The following is a 21,420-nucleotide window of genomic DNA, read 5'->3' on the forward strand; positions in this document are numbered from 1 at the left end:
CATACCTTTTTATTATCAATATTACACTCAGGGATTAGTTAACTAATTAGTTCCAGAGAAATCATATCAACCTTCTTTATACACAAGTGACATTGTTGTGTCTGAAAATCCAAGGTAGGTTGTTACTACTAATACATTACACCACTATGATACATTTACATTTAAAAGTACTTGTCTCTTTAGCTTTACTAATTCTCTATTGGTAGTTGTGTACCTACTGGGCCTGGGGGGGTGGGGGGGTAGAGAGAGAGAGAAGATAGATACTTTATTAATCCCAAGGGGAAATTCACATACTCCGGCAGCAGCATACTGATACAAAAAACAATATTAAAGAGTAATAACAATGTAGGTAAAAACAGCCAATAACTTTGAATAATGTTAACGTTTACCCCCCCCCCCCCCCCGGGGGGAATTGAAGAGTCGCATAGTTTGGGGGAGGAACGATCTCCTCAGTCTGTCAGTGGAGCAGGACAGTGACAGCAGTCTGTCACTGAAGCTGCTCCTTTGTCTGGAGATGACACTGTTTAGTGGATGCAGTGGATTCTCCATAATTGATAGTTTGTTATCGATTTTCAGATTAATCATTATTTTAAACATTCAATATTGATTCTTAAAGTCTCAAAAGTACAATCTTGTGAATCTCCATCCTACTCTATTATTATAGTAGATTTTTGTTCATCTTTGTTTTTGGCGTCTGATCCAGCAGATGTCACTAATGTACCTGTTAAGGCTTTCTACAGAAAAGGCACTTTACTATGTTGCATAAAACGATGTGTCCTCTTTAACTGAAATTTGCAACTTTGACAATTAAATCAGATGTATGGACATCTGAACATGCAGGGCAGCAGATTCCTATGTGACAATGACACATTAAAAACAACTGGGCACCTGTGGCAGATGTGTTGCAGACAAGTGCGCTGCATGCCAGCCCCACTGGGAGCAACCTCACTGCCTATTGCAGAGCTACTGTGATGACTCACCGTTGTTCCAAAAACCTTTCTAGGATTTTCAATGTGCTGCATCATGTGCTTGTGACTGCATCACAAGTTTGTGTGTTGGCAAGTCTAATAAACATTGCTTCTCTTTAACCCCTTAACCGCCCTCTGCCGGATATATCCGGCACCGTTGTTTTATTGCTAACGCCATACTGCCGGAATTATCCGGCACATTTGCCTGTGGTTATATGAATGCCTGGCAAGTAGTATAACTGACGGTTTGGCGTGGGTATTATTACTACGTTGTATTTCGACAAGTCTGTGGTTGTTTTGGCCGGTCATGTGACGTGATTCGCATGTAACAGCTGTGAATATGGCGAAACGTAAACTGACTTCAAGTGAGGCTTTGCAGGCGATTTTGGACAGTTCTGATCATGATTGTAGCAGTTCTGAAGAAGATTTTAGCGACAGTGATGAGCAGCAACGTGCGCTGCATGATACTGTGAATGAAGACGCATCGGATGACGGCGCTGAGTGGGTGTATCCCCAGCATCTCAGCTGGGCTGCTGCCCGTGGTGAACTACCTTTTCTGCATTCGTTTGAGGGAACGTGTGGCTTTATTGTTGATGTAAACAATTACACTGCTGAGCAGTTTTATGAGCTGTTTGTGTCACCTGATTTGATCAGACATTTTGTTCATCAGACAAATCTGTATGCAGCACAGTTTATTGAGAAAAATCCCAATTTACCTCCACATTCCCGTGTTCGTGCTTGGTTTGACACTGATGAAAACGAAATGAAAAAATTCATTGGGATTTTGATGTTGATGGGAATAATCAGAAAACCAGATATTGAGATGTACTGGTCTACAGATCCTATGTATGCAACACCTATTTTTGCAGCTGTCATGACACGTAACCGATTCTCTTTGCTGCTGAAATTCTTTCATTTGAATGACAACAGAAACGAGCCAGATAAGAAAGATCCAAACCGCGACCACTTGTTCAAGCTACGTCCTTTGATTGATCATTTATTTGAAGCATTTCAGTTGCCCTACATGCCAGGACCGTCAGTTGCAGTTGATGAAAGTTTATTGTCGTGGAAGGGCCGCTTACAGTTTCGACAGTATCTACCATTGAAAAGGGCACGGTTTGGTATCAAGATGTTTTGCTTAGCTGAGAATTCAGGTTACATTTATAGATTTCGTGTATACACTGGCAACTTGCACAACATTTAGTGGTCAATACTGCTTGAATAAATGTAAAAAATGTAAAAAAAATGTAAAAAAGTAAAAAAACGAAAATTGTTCAGATTTCGCCTGGCTTGGGGAATATTTAGGGAGTTGGCGGTTAAAGGGTTAAGTATGCGGCAAGTTGTACTGCTACAGTGAAAAAAAGTTTCGAATGCACTTCACCCGACAAAGCAAACAGGCAAGTGTTGGAATTTTCATTGCAGCATGCAATACAAAAGTAAGCGTGTGATTAAAACAGCAGACTTGAAGTAGCTCCATAATAGTGGCATTTGGCCAGTTCTTTTTCTTTTATGTTCCATTCATTCAATGCAGCTGTCAACAAGCATCAGCTCTAGATCTGCATTTTAACTCTTTTAGGGCTAATTTTTTTTTTGTTTCTTTTCTACCAGGGCTGAATATTTTTCCAAAAACTAACATTTTTTAAAAAAGAACACAAAGCAATTGTTTAACATATCAAATCAACAAAAAATATTTACTTTTGACAAATGTTACTGTCTTGCATGTTGTATGAGCCTGCATACTCTATGATTTCACATACATATCACATACATTTTACACAGCAAAGTCTGACCTCGCTCAAAGCAGCCAATTTCAGTCATTGCCACATTGCACTCCTTACAATATGTGTTGCTTTGGTGCCTATTTTTCAATTGTCTGTTGCTGCACTTTCTCACATATATTGTTAGTGTGTACTGTAGAGAGACAAGTCACCCATTTGCCATTGTGCCATGCCACTGCCACCAAGTTTTCTGCCTGCATGAAAACCGTATTGTTACCTCTTTTCATCTTCTGAAACTTTATGAACTTTATGTATGGCATTATAGCCTGGCTCACCCCATGGGATTTGCTTCTGTTTATTACAGAAGTGAATAAAACTTTGCAGCAGCACGTACCTAAGCCACCAGGGGACAAAACACGTTTGGACCAATGCTCCCTGAAGTTATATCACCAGTTCTGTCCCATCTCTATTTGTAATGCCACAGCGCGCTTCTTTCGTTGTGGGTTTCCACTTTGAAAAACGAGATTGCGATGCAAACGCAGCCCGCGATTAAAAAAAAATCTCTGCCTACCTGTTTGTCTCGTCTGACAGTAGCTGAAAAGCAGCATCAGGAGAGAGCAGCCTGAAGTACAGCAGCTGGTGATCTGTCGTGTCCAACAGCAAGCCATGCCGTCTTGTAAACTCCGGTAGCCAGATCGGCTCTCAACGGATCAATGTCTGTGTATTTATCCCATGCGAACCTTGCCGTAGATGCATCGGCTGCGCGAAGGCACTCAACTGGCAGCAGATCCGCTGGCGCGGCATCGGCTGGTATCTGATCAGCTGATGCCTGCTTCTCACTCTCTTGCTCGATCTCCTGATCACTGCCAATAAAATTCGATTCTGAAAAATCAAGAGTCCGACTCCGCGATAATGCGCAAAACATCGTCTGCCGAGTGTATTCTTTTCTGCACTTGCTTCACTCCCTTGTCGATGCCATCTTGCCATTGTTTACATTTTGCAACTCACGCACACGTAAAGTTTAGTTGCCGAGTCAACGAGTCTAGCATTCCTCCAAGCACAGAGGGAATGCCTGTGACGGGACAGTGAGATTTGTCGCCATTAACAGATGATTGTCGCCCCCTATCCCTGGATGTCGACTTTTGTCGACATTCGCCTTCAACCCCTCCTGTCGACAAAAGTCGACATCCGCCCTAAAAGAGTTAAAATGCTTGCTTTTTGTTTGAGGACTGTGAGAACAAATTTGAGAGTGATTAACATGACTGCTACAAGTGAACAACTGAAGAATTATAGAAAGATACAAGTCTTCCCACTGTATCTTTTAGCTAACAGTTTAGTTGAAGGGTGTCTACATGGAGATTCATAACACACGAATAGTTTATTAAATAACATTATTTAAGAACCAATATTTGACTATTTTATAATAATATTCTCAAGATGATATAGATGTTTTATAAAGTAGATGTCATTGCATAAGGAGTCCACACCCCCCCCCCCCCCCCATCTTCGAGCTGCAGCCAGTGATGATCTTCATCCCATCCCACACTTACTTCATGCGGTTATTCTGCAACTTCTGCTCCAGCTTTCTCCTGTACTGCTCCTTCGCTGCTCTGAGCTGGACTCGGAGTTCCTTCTGCATGCGCTTGAGTTCATGATCACCGCCTTTAAAAGCCCCTATCTTCTGGTTCAAAAGGCCCTTGATGTCACTTGTAATCCATGGCTTGTTGTTAGCATAGCAGTGTACTGTTCTTACTAGAACTACAATGTCCATACAGAAGTTGATGTAGTCAGTAGTGCAGTCAACAACCTCCTCAATGTTCTCTCTATATGATCCCTGCAGGATATCCCAGTCCATAGTTCCAAAGCAGTCTTTCACAGCCTGCTCTGCCTCAGGGGACCACTTCATGAATGAGCATTTGGTTGTAGGTAGCTCCCTCACTCTTGGTTTGCATGGAGGCTGAAGCAGAACCAGGTTATGATCTGCTTTCCGAAGCGCAGGCAGCAGGGTGGCGCTGTATGCGTCTTTAACATTTGCACACGGTAGGTGTATATACATGTATGTGTAATCAATTTATTAAAAAATATAACGTGTACTGTGTTAAAAATACAGTGGACCCTTGACTTACGAACTTAATTCGTTTGTGAGGGCTGGTTGCAACTCAAGTTGGTTGTAAGTCAAGACTATTTTTCCCATAAGAAATAATGGAAATACCCATAATGCATTCCGAACCTCCCACTGCAACACTTACTTAACCCTTTTCATAATAAAAAAGGGTTGTATAATGTGCATAATTTACCAAAACACCAATAATTTTTCTAATGTACTAACCAAAAAGTTATAAAAAGTGCCTAGCCTACGAGAAGTAGGCTAGATTAAGCTAGGAGCATGGCGGTGCGCATGGTCGCAGCGGCTCAGGGCTCTCCTTTTCAGTGCACTTTTTTGTTGTTTTTGTACTTTTTTTTTCTTGCTTGTTTGTGCACGATCGGTTCGGCGAACATCCACTACACCTGTCAGAACCTTATAGACATCGGTGTCCAGAGCCAGACATCTGTTTCGAGTGTTTTTCATCACACGCACGACATCCCAGACAACATAGCGAGACCAGCGGGCTCTCCGTGGATTGTTGTCGGGTCTAGGAGACGACGCAGACAGAGGAGGGAAAGGAAGCAGAAGCGGGGCCGCAGATCCGGCGTTATGCTAAAGCTAAAGAAACAACCATACAAGCCCTATGCAGAACTTTTTTTTTTGCAACTTCTTTGCATCTTTTCGCACCATTTGTTTATTTACTTGTGTTCTACACATATGTCTGCACTGAAGGAGCTGCTTTTTATCTCATTGTACATGTGTATAGTGACAATAAAAGGCATTCTATTCTATTCTAGAAACAACAATTTTATACTGTACTCACCATTTAATTTGACATCTTTGGGCTGCAGGAAAGGAGGAGGAGGAGAATGAAATGGAAGGTGGATGTTTAGAAGGAGCCTCCTTATGCAAATCTTTTCTTTGTAAAACTGTCGAGATGGTGGATTTCGACATGCTGTACATATTAGCGAGATCGGTCACACGAACAGCACTCTCATATTTCCACACAATTTCCTTCTTCGTTTTGATTGTGATCGCTTTCTTTACCTTCATTACCTTCTCTTCCTTCCTTAGCAATTATGTGTCTTGCTTGCATGGTCTTAGTGAATTATATATATAGGTAAATCACTGCAATGACCGAAATTACGTCCACAAACACATGTACCTAGGCTCAGACTGACGCTTACTAACGCTCTCGGTTGTTTGTTTACAATCGCGCAAGCGGATACACGTGACCGCATTCGGGTTATAACGCAAGATTTCGGTCGTAAAACGAAACAAAATTTTTGGTCGTAAATCAAGTTGTTTGCATGTCAGGCTGGTCGTATATCAAAGGTCAACTGTATTTTAACTATTGACAGTTTTTTCGTAACCTGTAAGAGATCTCTATACTATTTCATTTGTTGTTGTAATGAAATCCGGAGCATGATGATTAAAAGATGGCAGAATGCAGTCAGAGGTACAAAAACTTTTCAGCTTGTTAGGTTTGGGGATGGTTTACTGAAGCCATCTCTGCAAGCTTAAATGTATTTTATCCAACCCATTTGCTGGTAAACAATATTACATTAAAGCAAGATTATAAATCTTACTGCAGGGTGGAATTATAATTCAGTTCACATAAATAACTGAAAGATGTATGTATTTCATAGCAACTTACTGTTAGTCAGATGAACAAATGAACAAGAAGGCAGTGATTTGCTAGATTCATTTCTGAAGGACCTGTAAATAACAAAAATATCTGCTCTGTTGTTGTATGCAACAAGACTAATATTGAAATATTGACATTTACTTGGCAAAAGGACTAACCTCCACCCGGGGGGCCATATTCAATAAAAATGTTCTTAATATTTTGCAGTTCTGTGCAGACAACCCAAAGTCAAAGACCCAAAGATGTATGTGTGTCACAAGGGAATCGGCATTCATCTCCAGAATTTCCTTCATATTATCAAATAATCCATTCCATTACAAACATCAGCTTCTGAATTACAATAACAACACACACAGTTAGACCTTTAGGTTTCAAGAGTGGACTTGTTTCTGATTATCTTTCGAGCAGGAACAGGGAACTGTTTGCTTCTGCCCCCAGCATTACTAGAAATGTCCCAGGTTCACTACATAACCATCACACTTTAACTATGTTTTAGTTCATATGAAAATTTCTATGGCAAAATTTAAGATATTAACTTATGTCAACGTCAAGCAGGGATTTTTCCCCAAGTTTACAGCATATTATGTTTTTTCTGTATTTTGCTATGTATATTTATTACTATTTATGTATTGCCTATTTATATTTGTTTGAAAACACTCATTGTGTTTTGTAGGTGGAACACCCAAGAAGCAAGGCCACCATAATGTTGTTACTGTGGAAATGCCCTCAGCTTAAACATTGAGTTTGAGGAGATGGTCACAGGAAAGGTTAACTGAAGTTTGTGGAGTAAATATACATCTGGAAGAACTTTATTGGATTTCCTGGTTTACTGAATTTCTGGATTTTGTCTTGGATTGGTGATTTGGACTCATTCACCTGGGTTACCTTTTTAAGGCAAATCCTTTTACCCTTACTTTGACTTTTCCATTTTTGTTGTGTTTTTGATTTCTGTGAATAAATTCATTCATAAAGATTCTTCATTATTATTGTCATTTACATCAGAAGTTTTACGGCTTGATCTTCCTTGAATAGCATTTTTGGGATGCTTAATGTATGTTTTTGAATTTTAAAAGTCATTGCCTATTGTGGGCCTAAGCAGTCCTGGAAGGCTGACTCTTTTGAGTTTGGGTTCTGGTTGCCTGGGATAAGGTCTATTTCAGAAGCTGACCAGAGAAGCCCTGGTCAGGTTTTCACCCCTTTTCAGCATTTTGTATTGCTGCATCACAACAGTCAGACCAACACTGATCCAACAATTTAATGTCAAAATGGCCAGCACTATTATTTGTAAATTAAAAATGATTGGTAATCCAATTTTTAAAGAGTATTTAGAAAAGTCTGTAACCTATGTGAAGTAAAAATTACTGACCTAGTACTTAATGCATTAGAGACAGGCACAGGCAACTGACTAGCCGAATGATACTTTATAAAACAGTATTCCAGAAAAACAAATTATAGGAATATGAGTGAATGGCACAGCGAAAAAATTAAAACTAATGGTTTTGGTAGATATTGGTATAATGTGTTTGTATATGCTTGTAGACAGATAATTACTTTTAAATAAACTTGGGGTCTTCGCTCGCCAACCCCCGTGTTTGGTTTTCCGGATACACACTTTTAAGATTTTTTTTTTCTTTGAATTGTTGCTATTTCATTAGTTTCACTTTTATTTCAGAACTTATGTAAAAACAATATTTGGAATCTTTCGGGTCCTTTTTTTTCTTTGAATTGTTGCTATTTCATTAGTTTCACTTTTATTTCAGAACTTGTGTAAAAACAATATTTGGAATCTTTCGGGTCCCAATATGCTGAATCTTTTAAATGAGGTCAGTGAGACATGTGTTTAATGACTTTGTACCATAATTCAGGATAGGTTTCTCTGTTTGAAATTTCAGCACAGACAAAGCAATCGACATCATCAGCAGTTAATTTTTTTTTGCAAAGTAACCAATAAATGCATGTGAGGTAAACCCCGTTTTTGAAATTCTGACTTAAACTTCAAAGCCTTACAATATTTACATACTTCTGACATATCTCTATACGCCTTTTAGTTATTTCTCTGAGTAATAATTTCTCTTTGTTTGTGCTAATGCGATCTTTACTTTCTTTTTTTTTTGACACTGTCGTTTTTTTCTGCTTTCATATTCTGTATGTTGCTCTGCATGTGTTTCGCGCTTAAGTTTTTTTTTTCTTTTGAATTCCAGTTTTCATTATTTCTAACCTGCTCTGCATGTGTTTGGCCCCCTTTTTTAACCTCTTTATGATGTTTTACTTTGTTTTCTACTCTGTCTTTTATTTCTGACCTCGCTTTGTCCTGCTTTTTTTTCCCCAATGACACCTGGTCCGTGGTGTTTATTTTCCCTTTTTCGAGTAATAATTTCCGTTTGTTTGCACTACTGCGATCTTTACTTTCTTTTTTTATACTTTCTAATTTTCCTACTTTCATATTCTTTAACTTTCTCCACATTTGTATCACGCAAAAGTTTTTTTTGAGCCTTTCGAATTCCATTGCTTTCATAATCTGCTCTGCATGTGTAAGTTTGTGAACGTGTTTATGAAGTTGTAAAGGCATAAAGACTTTGTTTTCTACTCTTTGCCTTTTATTTCTGACCTCAATTTGTCCTGCTATTTTTTCAATTACACCTGGTTCTGATGATTAATTACCTTCTGTTTGCGCTAATGTGATCTTTACTATCTTTTTTTTTTTTTTTATACTGTAGCAACTGACGTAATAAAGTGTCGCAAAAGTTCTATTTGAACAATCGCAGACTTCGTAACCCCAAACAACAACTTTCTAGCACCCTCGCCGACCCCCCCCACTTACCACATTAATCAATACCCGCTCTCCCTCAATCGGACCTAACAGTCACTTAAAACAAAAAAGGCTTCAACTTGGCTGGGACGCGACAATACTTTAGAATTTTACTGCTTTCATATTCTGTACCTTTCTCTGCATGTGTATCGTGCCATCGTTTGTTTGAGCCTTTCGAATTCCACTGCTTTCATTATCTCTTATCTGCCTTTTTTTCTCTCCAACGCTTTTGGGTCTCTTTTCTCCACGCTGCTCTTCATCTAGAACGTATTGTCCTTATACGTTTTATATGTGCCGAGAGCACAGGATCTGTGTGTGCTATGTGCATTTACATGTCTGAGTGTTTTGCTGGCTGACCGTGCTCTTATTTGATAAGAAGGGCGTGTCTTGCAAGAATCTCATGTTCCACGACCCCACGAGATGGCCCTGGAACAATCTCTTTGCACCAAGTCTTATGTTTATGGTCCCTGCGAGACGCTCCGTGGCCAGTCTTTTTTGTCTCACGGATCTTTTAAATGTCTTCCGAGAACTTCCGAGAAGATCATGTATCGTTGCCCGCTTTTTTTTTTTTTTTTTTTTTTTTTAATAATAGAGAGTTAAGAAATGTATTATTGACTTATCCCTTATAAAATTTACTAGCAAATTCTTGCTCAAATATATTCAACTGCAGGTATTCATTTTTCTTTAATCAATAAAAGTATATCTTCTTTGCCTCTCTCACTCTCTCATTTGTGGTTTCCTTCGGCATGCACATTTCATGTTTTATATTTGAAAGTGTTTGCACTTCAAGAGGGCATGACAGAAGTGAGATGAAACCTCAGGTGCTAAAAATTAATCAGCTCCTTCTCTCCATTGCAAATGGTAGACATTTTTTCATGTTATAGTAATAACAATATGTTGATGTGAAGTTTAGAATGTGTAAAGATGAAGTCCAAATATCAAATTAACACTTTCACAAAAGGTATAACAAAGCAAGTGTGCTTTTATTCAGAATAAAAAAAATGTTCAAATGACATATTGTTGTGAATGTGTTAAAACTTAAGTTCAAATATCAGTCAGTACAAAATAAAGACATTTGTGTATTTTGTCTTCAACCAGTTATATTTGATATCTAACGCAGGTGTCACAGTAGTAATGCTGCTGCGTTGCGGATCCATGCAGGAAGTGAATGTATAACATTGCTGCCTAGCAGTAAGGAGGTCACGGGTTCTAATCCCAGCTTCAACCCGCATGGAGGGCTTTGAGTAGTGAGCTATGATTTATTGTTATTTTTATATAATAAAAACATACATTTCATTTGAGTCTGTAACAGTCTGTGCAAATGTATGGTACTTAAAAGTTATTGCTGAAAGGATAAAAGCAGGCACACAAACATGGGTGAATCATTTCTTCTTGGTATCTTGTTGAGCAGACATTGCAATGTCTATGGAATCAGATTACTGCCAAAAGTATGTATGCTAGGATTTTTTTTTTTTTTTTTTAAAAACACATTCACAGCAACATGGCATTTGAACAATTTATTTTTTATCTGTTTTATTCTTGAATAAAAGCATACTTGCTCTGTTATACACTTTGTGGTAGTGTTTATTTGATATTTGGACTTCAGTCTTTACACATTTTACACTGCACACCAACAACATACAAAAAATTATGTTTTAGCTATGTGTTCAACGTGTCTTGCCTCACATTTCTCATGTCATCCTAGATTTACACAGATTGTTGTAGACACAGAACACACATGAAATATATGTATTTCAAATCATGATATATCATTTACCTGTGTAGTTCCTTATAACTCATCACTAGATAAAGTCATAAATGCAGACTTGAGCTGGAAGTAAGAACAGAGAGAATTAGTGTCAGGAAGGGCATAGAGCTGGCTGAATGGGGGATGAGTGCAGGCTGATGCCGCTAATTGACACATTGGCAAAGCAAAATCAGCAGGCAATTGGTGAGGTGATAAGGGCATATAAACTTCCCTGCGCATGTCAGGAAAACTAGGGTGTTCAAGGCGTTCAAACTCACCTGTGATTTTGCCACAATATTTTTTTTAGTTGGGGAAACATTTTGTCAGTATTTTCAATACTTAAATATGATGTTTCACGTGAAATGCACACAAATATGCAAAACAAATATGCAATGGGCAATGTAACATTTTAAAATGGGATAAATCCAATTCAGGGTTATTTTTGGGAAAAGCCTGTTCTGGCTGCATCAGACACAAAGAAGGAACCAGACACTGGAACACTAATCCATTACAGAGGGCACTCACACACCACACACAATCTACTCACTCTGAGACATTTTATAATCACCAACTATCACACATATGTTTGTGATACAGGAAGAAAACCAAAGTGGCTAATCAATCCTGTCCCAATCTCAGATTCTCTTAGTTTTTCCTCCATTGTTACTTTTGGCCAGCTAAACTAGAGCTACTACATCAGAAGTTCCCTTCATTTGTCATATGTACAGTAGCAACTGACCAAAGGATAGGCACTGTTACCTAAATTCACCTGGTGACAGACATAGTAAAAGAAATGGTTTCATTACAGTGTTGAAAAAACTGTGGGACAAAAAATGGAGACCATACTAAGTAACAATGAAATGCAAATTACATATAAAAGTGGCACAAATATTTATCTATAAATTTATTATCTATGACCAAATAAAAATTTAAGCATTTTCTCTATACAGTGGAACCTCGGTTCACGAACGTCTCGGTATACGTACAACTCGGTTTACGACCAAAAAGTTCGCCAAACTTTTGCCTCGGTTCACGACCAAACACTCGGTTTACGAACAAGCCAGGTTCCCTTTCGGTTTGTTGATGTTCATTCTCTCCCTGTGCATTTCCTGTGCAGCGAGCGAGAGAGAGCGCGCGCGCACACGCACACACACACAGAGAGGCAGCGCAAGAGACAGAGGGCTGTACACACACACACACACACAGGAACACGCGCAAGAGAGGCGTGTGCACGCACACACACAGGAGCGCTCTAGACAGACACACTGTGAGCTGCAAAGCTGATCGCACCCCCAGAGAATACAGACGCCCCTGGGAAAACCCCTAAGAAACATGGACAGACTACCTTCACATTCCTCCTTTCCCTTCTTGCCGGCTCTGTCGCGTAATATGCCTCTCGCGCGGTGCTCCGCCTTCTTAAAAAGCCTGCACGGGCTTCTTTCAGTTTGTTAAATTGGTTGCTTGCTTCTCCTTCTTTCTCTCTCAGACAATCTGTGCTCCTGGCGGAGCTGTCATCTCTGACTTGTCATGGAGCACGTTTAAACTGTTGAAAAGAGACAAATGTTTGTTTGCAGTGCTTTGAATAAAGTTCCTTTTTTTCTACAACCTCGTGTGTCTCTGTGCAAATCTGTGACCCAAGCGTGACAATACACACAGGCGCTCCAGGCTCGCAAAAGAGAGACGCACGCACACACAGGCGGGGGGAGAGAGAGTTGCGTGCTAGAGAGACACACACAGGTGCTCCAGGCTCGCAATAGAGAGACGCACGCACACACACACACACAGGCTGGGGGGGGGGGGGGGGGGGGGGGGGTAGGAGAGAGACGCACACACACACAGGAGCGCTCCAGGCTCGCAAAAGAGAGACGCACGCACACACACACAGAGTGATTGAGGGACGCATAAGTTAGAGAAGGCTTGTTTTTGTTTTCAGTTATGTTTCCGGTGATCGGTTCGTAGCCTGCATTGTTGCAGTGTTACTTTTCTTGGTGGTTTATTAAATTACGGATTTTTCAAATGTTCCTTTTTTCCCCTGTGCTTAAAACTCATTAAAAAAAGTGTTTTTAGCGAGAGCGGTTCCTAGCACTATAGCGCGAACTATTGCAGTGTTAGTTTTCTCTGTTGTTAAAGGTTTTCTCAGTGTTATTCAATGTTTTTACATTTAGTTTACCATTACGCTGTGCATTCTATGGTATAATTAACTATATTTGTGCTTAAAAACTGAAAAAATGTATATATTTACATACAGTTTCTACGGTCTGGAACGGATTAATTGTATTTACATACAATCCTATGGAAGAAATTGCTTCGGTTCACGATCAACTCGGTTTACGACCAGAGCTGTGGAACGAATTATGGTCGTGAACCGAGGTTCCACTGTATTTTAAAGTAGATTTGTAGATATGCAGTGTTTTACTACAAGGAAAATAAAACTGATGTGGAAGAAAATGCTTCTGCACATGAACCAGCACAGCAGTACACACAGCTCTGGCTGCCTTCTTAAAACCCTCCCATGCTAGAAGCACAATTGCCAGCAACAATATGGCAATAACAAACCAAAATTAAACTAATGAATACAACAGGAGAACAAAACTATATCAGGGGATGTTCAAAATACCTAAATTAGAACACCCACTGTCTATTTAAAATAAGCCTGTCTCCTTTCTTTTACCAGCAATCAGCTGCTGAGACATTTTTAGTAAATTTTAAACAAATCCCTAAAGTGTGCACTTTAAGAGAGTATTCATTTCAAAAGCAAATACCACATTAAGAGAGTGAAGTGCATATTAATTTGTGAATGCCTTTTCCTAACAAGTATGGTACTTTAAATAAACTATTTTCCTATTTTATTGACTCCGATTATAAACTTACTTTAATATATTGTAAGATTTTTTTTCCCAACTGATCTACAAACTTTTGAAAACCTTTCTGATAAGAAAACATTGTGTAATTTAAAAAAATATTCATTCCCTTTCAAAACATAAAGCTAACTTTGCTCAGGTGCAGTGTATTACCTTACCAACTCGCTCAATTTGCTAATGGTCTCCAACTGTGTAGGAAATGGTAGATCACCCGTTCCCAACTAATTTATAAGGATAAATACCATCTTCTCACTTTGGTCCAACACTAGTGTACAGATTTTCAAAAAGGAAAACCAAAATGAAAACAAATCAAAACAAGTCAGGGATACAATTACAGAGAAGCACAAATCTGTGGATGGGTACAAAATCATCTCAAAGGCACTGAACATACCTCAGATCTCAGCACAGTCCATCATGAGGAAGTGGAAAACACTATGAAACTATAGTCACATTGTCATGGTCAGGCCACTCCTCTGAACTTTGTTGGCAGACAAGAATGCCTCTTGCGAAAGAAGCTACAGCAACACCAATTATTCTCTAAGTCAGTGACTGCAACTGGAAAGGATGTTCAAGGCTCCAACAATCATCATGACAGTGCAGAAAGGACATTTATGCCATAGTGGCAAGAAAAAGCAGTGACTGTAGTGTAATAAGACTAAAGTGAATTTCTTTTGGCTTAAAAACAACACATATATAAGCCGTAAATCTAACATAGCACATTAGTCAGGAAAAAAAAAAATATATATATATATATATATAAGTGTGGGATACTTTTCAAAAATTTGATCAGGCTCATGGAAAGATGAATATTCCACACCAAAAAAAAACAAAAAACATCCTCTAGGAAAACCTGCTGGACCAACAACTGAGTGGTTTAAATGGAAGAATGGAAGAAAATTGATGTCCTGACCTTAACTCTTTTAGGGCTAATTTTTTTTTGTTTCTTTTCTCCCAGGGCTGAATATTTTTCCAAAAACTAACATTTTTAGAAAAGAACACAAAGCAATTGTTTAACACATCAAATCCACAAAAAAATTTACTTTTGACAAATGTTACTGTCTTGCATCTTGTATGAGCCTGCATACTCTATGATTTCACATACATATCACATACATTTTACACAGCCAAGTCTGATCTCGCTCAAAGCAGCCAATTTCAGTCATTGCCACATTGCACTCCTTACAATATGTGTTGCTTTGATGCCTATTTTTCAATTGCCTGTTGCTGCACTTTCTAACATATATTGTTAGTGTGTACTGTAGAGAGACAAGTCACCTATTTGCCATCGTGCCATGCCACTTCCACCAAGTTTTCTGCCTGCATGAAAACCGTATTGTCACCTCTTTTCATCTTCTGAAACTTTATGAACTTTATGTATGGCATTATAGCCTGGCTCACCCCATGGGATTTGCTTCTGTTTATTACAGAAGTGAATAAAACTTTGCAGCAGCACGTACCTAAGCCACCAGGGGACAAAACACGTTTGGACCAATGCTCCCTGAAGTTACATCACCAGTTCTGTCCCATCTCTATTTGTAATGCCACAGCGCGCTTCATCTCGTCTTTCGTTGTGGGTTTCCACTTTGAAAAACGAGAATGCGATGCAAACGCAGCCCGCGATTCAAAAAAAATCTCTGCCTACCTGTTTGTCTCGTCTGACAGTAGCTGAAAAGCAGGAGAGAGCAGCCTGAAGTACAGCAGCTGGTGATCTGTAGTCCAACAGCAAGCCATGCCGTCTTGTAAACTCCGGTAGCCAGATCGGCTCTCAACGGATCAATGTCTGTGTATTTATCCCATGCGAACTTTGCCGTAGATGCATTGGCTGCGCGAAGGCACTCAACTGGCAGCAGATCCGCTGGCGCGGCATCGGCTGGTGTCTGATCAGCTGATGCCTGCTTCTAACTCTCTTGCTCGATCTCCTGATCACTGCCAATAAAGTCCGATTCTGAAAAATCAAGAGTCCGACTCCGCGATAATGCGCAAAACATCGCCTGCCGAGTGTTTTCTTTTCTGCACTTGCTTCGCTGCCTTTTCACATGTCGGTGCCATCTTGCCTTTGTTTACATTTCGCAACTCACGCACACGCAATGTTTATTTGCCGAGTCAACGAGTCTAGCATTCCTCCAAGCACAGAGGGAATGCCTGTGACGTGACAGTGAGATTTGTCGCCATTAACAGCTGATTATCGACCCCTATCCCTGGATGTCGACTTTTGTCGACATTCGCCTTCAACCCCTCCTGTCGACAAAAGTCGACATGCGCCCTAAAAGAATTAACTATATCAAACATTTCAGACAAGAGCTAAAAAGTGCTGCCCATTGTCACTTCCCAACTAACCTGGCAGAGACTGGGCAATTTTGCAGAGAGAAACTGGCAAATATTGCTCCATCACATTGTGCAAAATTACTTGCGATAACAGCTTCAAGTGGTGGTGCAATCAAGTACTACAAACTGATGACATTTTAGCCTTTTGGATTAAATTTTAATGGTTTTTAATTTTTCTTCATTTTTGGGTAGTACTGTTAAAAAGTGTCTGATTTACAAATAAAAATATCCAATTAAACTGATCAAAATCCCAGGTTGTCACAATCACATAGTATATGTGAAAGGTTTTTGAGACCGAATACTTTTTCAAAGCACTGTACATGTAACACAAAGGACATATGTGTCATTAAACAGAAGGTGATGACAGTTCATCTAATTTGTTTAGTTAGCCTTTACCTAAGTTGCCTCCATTCAGATAATTTTTAAAAGCCGTTATAAATGTTCAGATTTACCTACATGTCTTAGTAGTTTGGTTTTGTTTCTCTTTCTATTCCACAATTAATTTTTCTCTTTTTGATAAAGTAGTACAAACAGGAGAAAAATGTTGAAAAACATTTTAAGAATTAAAGACTATTCTTTAAAGCTCCTAAAAGTAAAACAACTAAAACACACCAATGTGATTCACCATTTAGAAAGAGTTAACAGCTTACTATACTAATGATGAACAGTTTGGTCGGTTATGCTTCGGTACTTACTAAGCTCTTTTCTGTGTTTCTCTGTTTGGGCAAAATATTGGCGTAGTTCTTCCGTTATTTCCATGTTGGTGACATCACACTCAATTTCGCTATCAGTTTCTGACTCTTCATCAGTTTCTGATTCTTGGTCTTCTACATTCAGCACTCTGCCATCTTCCCCTTTCCTAAATTTTGAATGATAGGTCCAATTTTTTTCTTTGCCAGAGCCAAAGCAGTAAGAATAAGCAGAATAGTCGTCCTCATTCCAGTCAGAATAGCGATGAGTGTTCATTGTTGATGAGCTAAAATGAAAACAGCCAATGCTCTGAACTGCTTTGCTATAAGCCTGTTTATGCTTTTTTTGCCATAACATTGCTTGGTGATAATGTCGCCAGTATCGAGAATAAGCTTGGTGCATATACCAAGCCTTATCTCCATTAGCATCTTCATTCTGTCAATAATGCAAGAAAAAAAGCAAAAAATAACTTTCAAACACACAATAAATTAAGAGAAATCCACTACAGTGCCCATAGTAAACTGTACTTTCCCCTAACTCTGTTAATGTCTGAAAATATTTATATATCACAAAATAATCTTACTGTGATCACATTACCAGCCATATTATTTTAAGTACCTTGGTGAAACTTGGAGTTCCACACTGGTTACTAAACTAATTTGTTGATGCAGTCCTGTGACAGTAAAATAAATAAACATTTTGCAGTAAAAAGGGGTATGACAAATAAAAAAATGCACATTTTAAAACATCCTTAAATGCATGAAACCAACATGTTTAAAAGCGAAAAATAAATTTTCCTTGGTATTTTATTTGGTTAATCATCAAGGGAGGGTGGTTATCTCCTTACAATACGTAAATGATATGCAGACAGTACACAGATATTATTAATTTAATTTCACATTTATAGTTTGAGAAAGAGCATGAAACATTGCTCCTTGGTAAAAAAAACAGAAACAAATCATGAGTCAATAGTTCAAAAATATTTCACTGAAGTGAAACCAAATGAAATGAGCTTGTTGCATATATAGGACATGACCATATACTGTATATTTAAAAAGCTTGAATGCTAAACTGAGCAAAAGGACTTCATTTGGCTCAGCTAACTAAATTGGCAGTTTCTTTAGTTCTTCACAAAGAGCTCTTAATCTTCATGTTCTACACTGGACTTGGGGCCACTCACATGCTGTGTGAGACAATCCCCAATAACAAGCCGATGTAAATGAATATAGTTAGGTGCCTGTTATGGCATTCACTATATAACTGGTTTCTGATAGCCTATGCCCCTTACCCAACTTAAACAAGAAGTGGATGAAAAGATATAGACATATACAGTATATGCCCTTGACAATGTCAATTTATCTTCAATTTTCAGTGGTGGAACTGAAATAGAGGCAAAAAATTTGACTGTATGACACAAAATCCTACCCTGGTACATGTGTGTATAATGTAACTAATTTTAAAGAGGCTGTTTTTTCAGTTTATTTTTTTATAGCAACAGCATTGAAGCAGAAAATCTGAAAATAACAATCTTCAGTATCAATATCACATTGTGATAAAATCTAAAGCATTTTGTCACATAAAGGTATATGTTGAAAATTTATCTCCTGAAATTTCTGCAGCAAATTAATGTCCAGGTACAGGATTCAAAACCAGGATGTCAGAAACCTTGTTGAAGTAGCTCAATTATTTAAATACCAAACTTGAAAAAGTAGTTTTACTCTTCCAAAATATGATAAGTTGCTTAGGGATACATGCTTTGCTGATTTCATATTTTTAAAGTTTCATTCTGGGCATACAATTCTGAGCTAGAAAGCTTTCTTCCTTGTCTTGATGAGACCCAAGGAAAAAGTAATGGGATCTTAAAATTAATGCTCTAGGAAAAAAAATGTGCTCCATTTCTACAAAAATATAGTCGCTGTAAAATACCCTTAAGGTTTCTGTGGCATTCACTGGCTACCCAAAGCAGCAAACAGGTTATATAAAACTTAAATTTTCGAACCTGATAAAATGAACTACTTCCATTTACAAGGGTCAGGCAAAGCAAAAAAATTAATGCAATGTATTTCCCATAGTGGGCCAGTCACTAAAAGATACAATCTAACATATCACAACAAGAGGAGCCAAACCATATATTTAAAATCAAATGCATAATTGCCAATTAAAAATACTTGGGAATATATAAAATATCAATACAATATAATCCTATTTCTGCCTGCTGAGCAGTTCTATCCTGTTGGGCATATTCAGTGTTAACGTCCATTAAAATGAACTTTTTAATGCATGTAGTATAACAAAATGCTTGGTGTTTTTCACTTCATTAAACGCCACATTGCAAATGCAGCACAATTGAGGCAACAGACAAACCAACACTATAACTAAATAAGGTAATAGTTAAAGAAGAAAAAAATACATGAGAAATGAAAAAAAGAATGATGGAGAGTACTACTGCCATTTAAGTCCATTAAACATTTTGGTGATATGCCTTCATTAATGATGCAAAATGAGAGCAGGAATAAATTGTGTAAATAAATAAATTCCTTTGACAGCTAAAAGGAGTGTACACAGTTATTCCAGAACCTAGGTTTGTGACCCCCATAATCATACCATTGCTACTTACCTTTGCTAGTCATTTAATGAGCTCCAATGGGAATGGTACTTCCTTTAGCAGGTTATTATTTTATTTCCTATCATTTCTTTCCTATTTAAAACATCTTTTATTAGGGTATAGTGACAGCTGAATGAGCCATCTATTCTATTAAAAGTAAAAATACAATGCAATTTATTATTTTATTAGTTTACATAACAAGCGCCTTGGAACAGGCATGTCAAGTGTGATGCCCTTAAGTGAATATGTTGCAAGTGATGTCACAGAAATTACAGAATGCAGTTAAATTTAAAGGTTTAGGTTCAGTGGTATGCCAAGATGGAAAATAAGATGTAGAGATAACCCATAGAGTGCAGTGGGGATGGAAAATTTGAAGAAAGCATCAGGAGTATTGTGTGATCGAAGAATTAAGGTGAAGATTAAAGATAAAGTTTTTAAGATAGTGGTAGGAGCAGCAATGATGCATGAAGCGAAGGTATGGGCAGTAAAGGGAACACAGAAGAAGAAATTAGATGTGGTAGAATGGGAATGTCGAGTCACAAAAAAAGGAGGAGGTGGTGCAGGACCAAAAGGTTAATCAAGCATATCGAACCTATATAGAACTGGGAAAAGATGAACAGGTAGAAGAAGGGAATAATTCACTAAAGCTGTTCTAAATTAAACACAAGGGCTTCTTCCCAGCCTTTCCGATATCTCAATATACATAAGAATCTAACTCATATATTGAGCACTCATTCATTTAGCTTGCTGAATTGAACAGGGGAGGGTATTATGTTTAACTTTTAAAAACAATGTCTGAAATGCTGTGCTGATTGTATACAGTAATCCCTCACTACTTCGCGGTTCACTTTTCGCGGATTCACGACTTTGCGGATTTTATATGTAAGCATATCTAAATATATAACGTGGATTTTTCGCTGCTTCGCGGGTTTCTGCGGACAATGGGTCTTTTTACTTCTGGTATTTGCTTCCTCAGTTGGTTTGCCCAGTTGATTTCATACAAGAGATGCTATTGGCGGATGGCTGAAAAGCTACCCAATCAGAGCACGCAGTTAAGTTCCTGTGTGCTGCTGATTGGCTCAGCGACGGAGTGCTGCATTAACCAGGAAGTCTCATCTCACTCATTCAGCATTAACGTGCTCTTGCTACTGCATTCAGGGGATTATCACCTTCATCGTCATCATTTTTACTGCGCAGCATATTCATCACCATCATCACGTCATATATAGCTACGTGTACTTTGCTATACAGTAAGTGTAAACTTATCTACCGATTTCATATTGCTTAGCAGTTGTCCCTGTTATTAATAGAGTAAAGGGTGGGTTGTAAACATTACAGGGAGGGTTTAAAAACGTCCAAATACACGTTAAATAATTAAATAAATATGGTGTCCCTATTTTGCGGAAATTCAGTTATCGTGGTCGGCCTTGGAACCTATCTCCTGCGATAAGTGAGGGATTACTGTATTGGCTAATCTGTAAACAGCATCAACTTATACATCTCTCTCTTCAGATGTATCAGAGTCAGCTGAAAGATGGCAAAGGTTGTTTTGTTTAATGCAGTTTGCTCTGAAAAGACTTCACAGCATTTTAAATTCCACTTAAAAATTGTTATGATTTACACTGCTCCCTGCATAAATTAACCCACAAATTACAAAGACATATTCTAAGACTAGCAAAATACCCGCGCTTCGCAGCGGAGAAGTAGTGTGTTAAAGAGGTTATGAAAAAAAAAGGAAACATTTTAAAAATAACGTAACATGATTGTCAATGTAATTGTGTTGTCATTGTTATAACTGTTGCTGTCTTTTTTATATTTATATATATTATTATATATATATATATATATATATATATATATATATATATATATATATTATATATATAATATACACACACACAAACATTTATATACATATACATATATGTACATATCTACATATACACATCTACATATATATACA

General features: G+C 38.2%; 1 protein-coding gene across 1 annotated transcript in view; it reads right to left on the reverse strand.

The window, feature by feature from the left end:
- Positions 1-19,482, reverse strand: part of gemin8 (gem (nuclear organelle) associated protein 8) — a 79,442-nt gene extending 59,960 nt beyond the window's left edge. Inside the window, exons 1-3 of the mRNA XM_051926668.1 lie at positions 19,470-19,482; positions 18,141-18,232; positions 16,858-17,287 (exon numbers count right to left, since the gene is read on the reverse strand). Of these exons, the coding sequence (XP_051782628.1) occupies positions 16,858-17,287; positions 18,141-18,232; positions 19,470-19,482 (535 nt within the window). The remainder of the gene's footprint in view (positions 1-16,857; positions 17,288-18,140; positions 18,233-19,469) is intronic.
- Positions 19,483-21,420: the final 1,938 nt, after the last annotated feature.

This window comes from Erpetoichthys calabaricus, chromosome 4, assembly GCF_900747795.2.
Source record: "Erpetoichthys calabaricus chromosome 4, fErpCal1.3, whole genome shotgun sequence".
Classification (NCBI taxonomy): domain Eukaryota; kingdom Metazoa; phylum Chordata; class Cladistia; order Polypteriformes; family Polypteridae; genus Erpetoichthys; species Erpetoichthys calabaricus.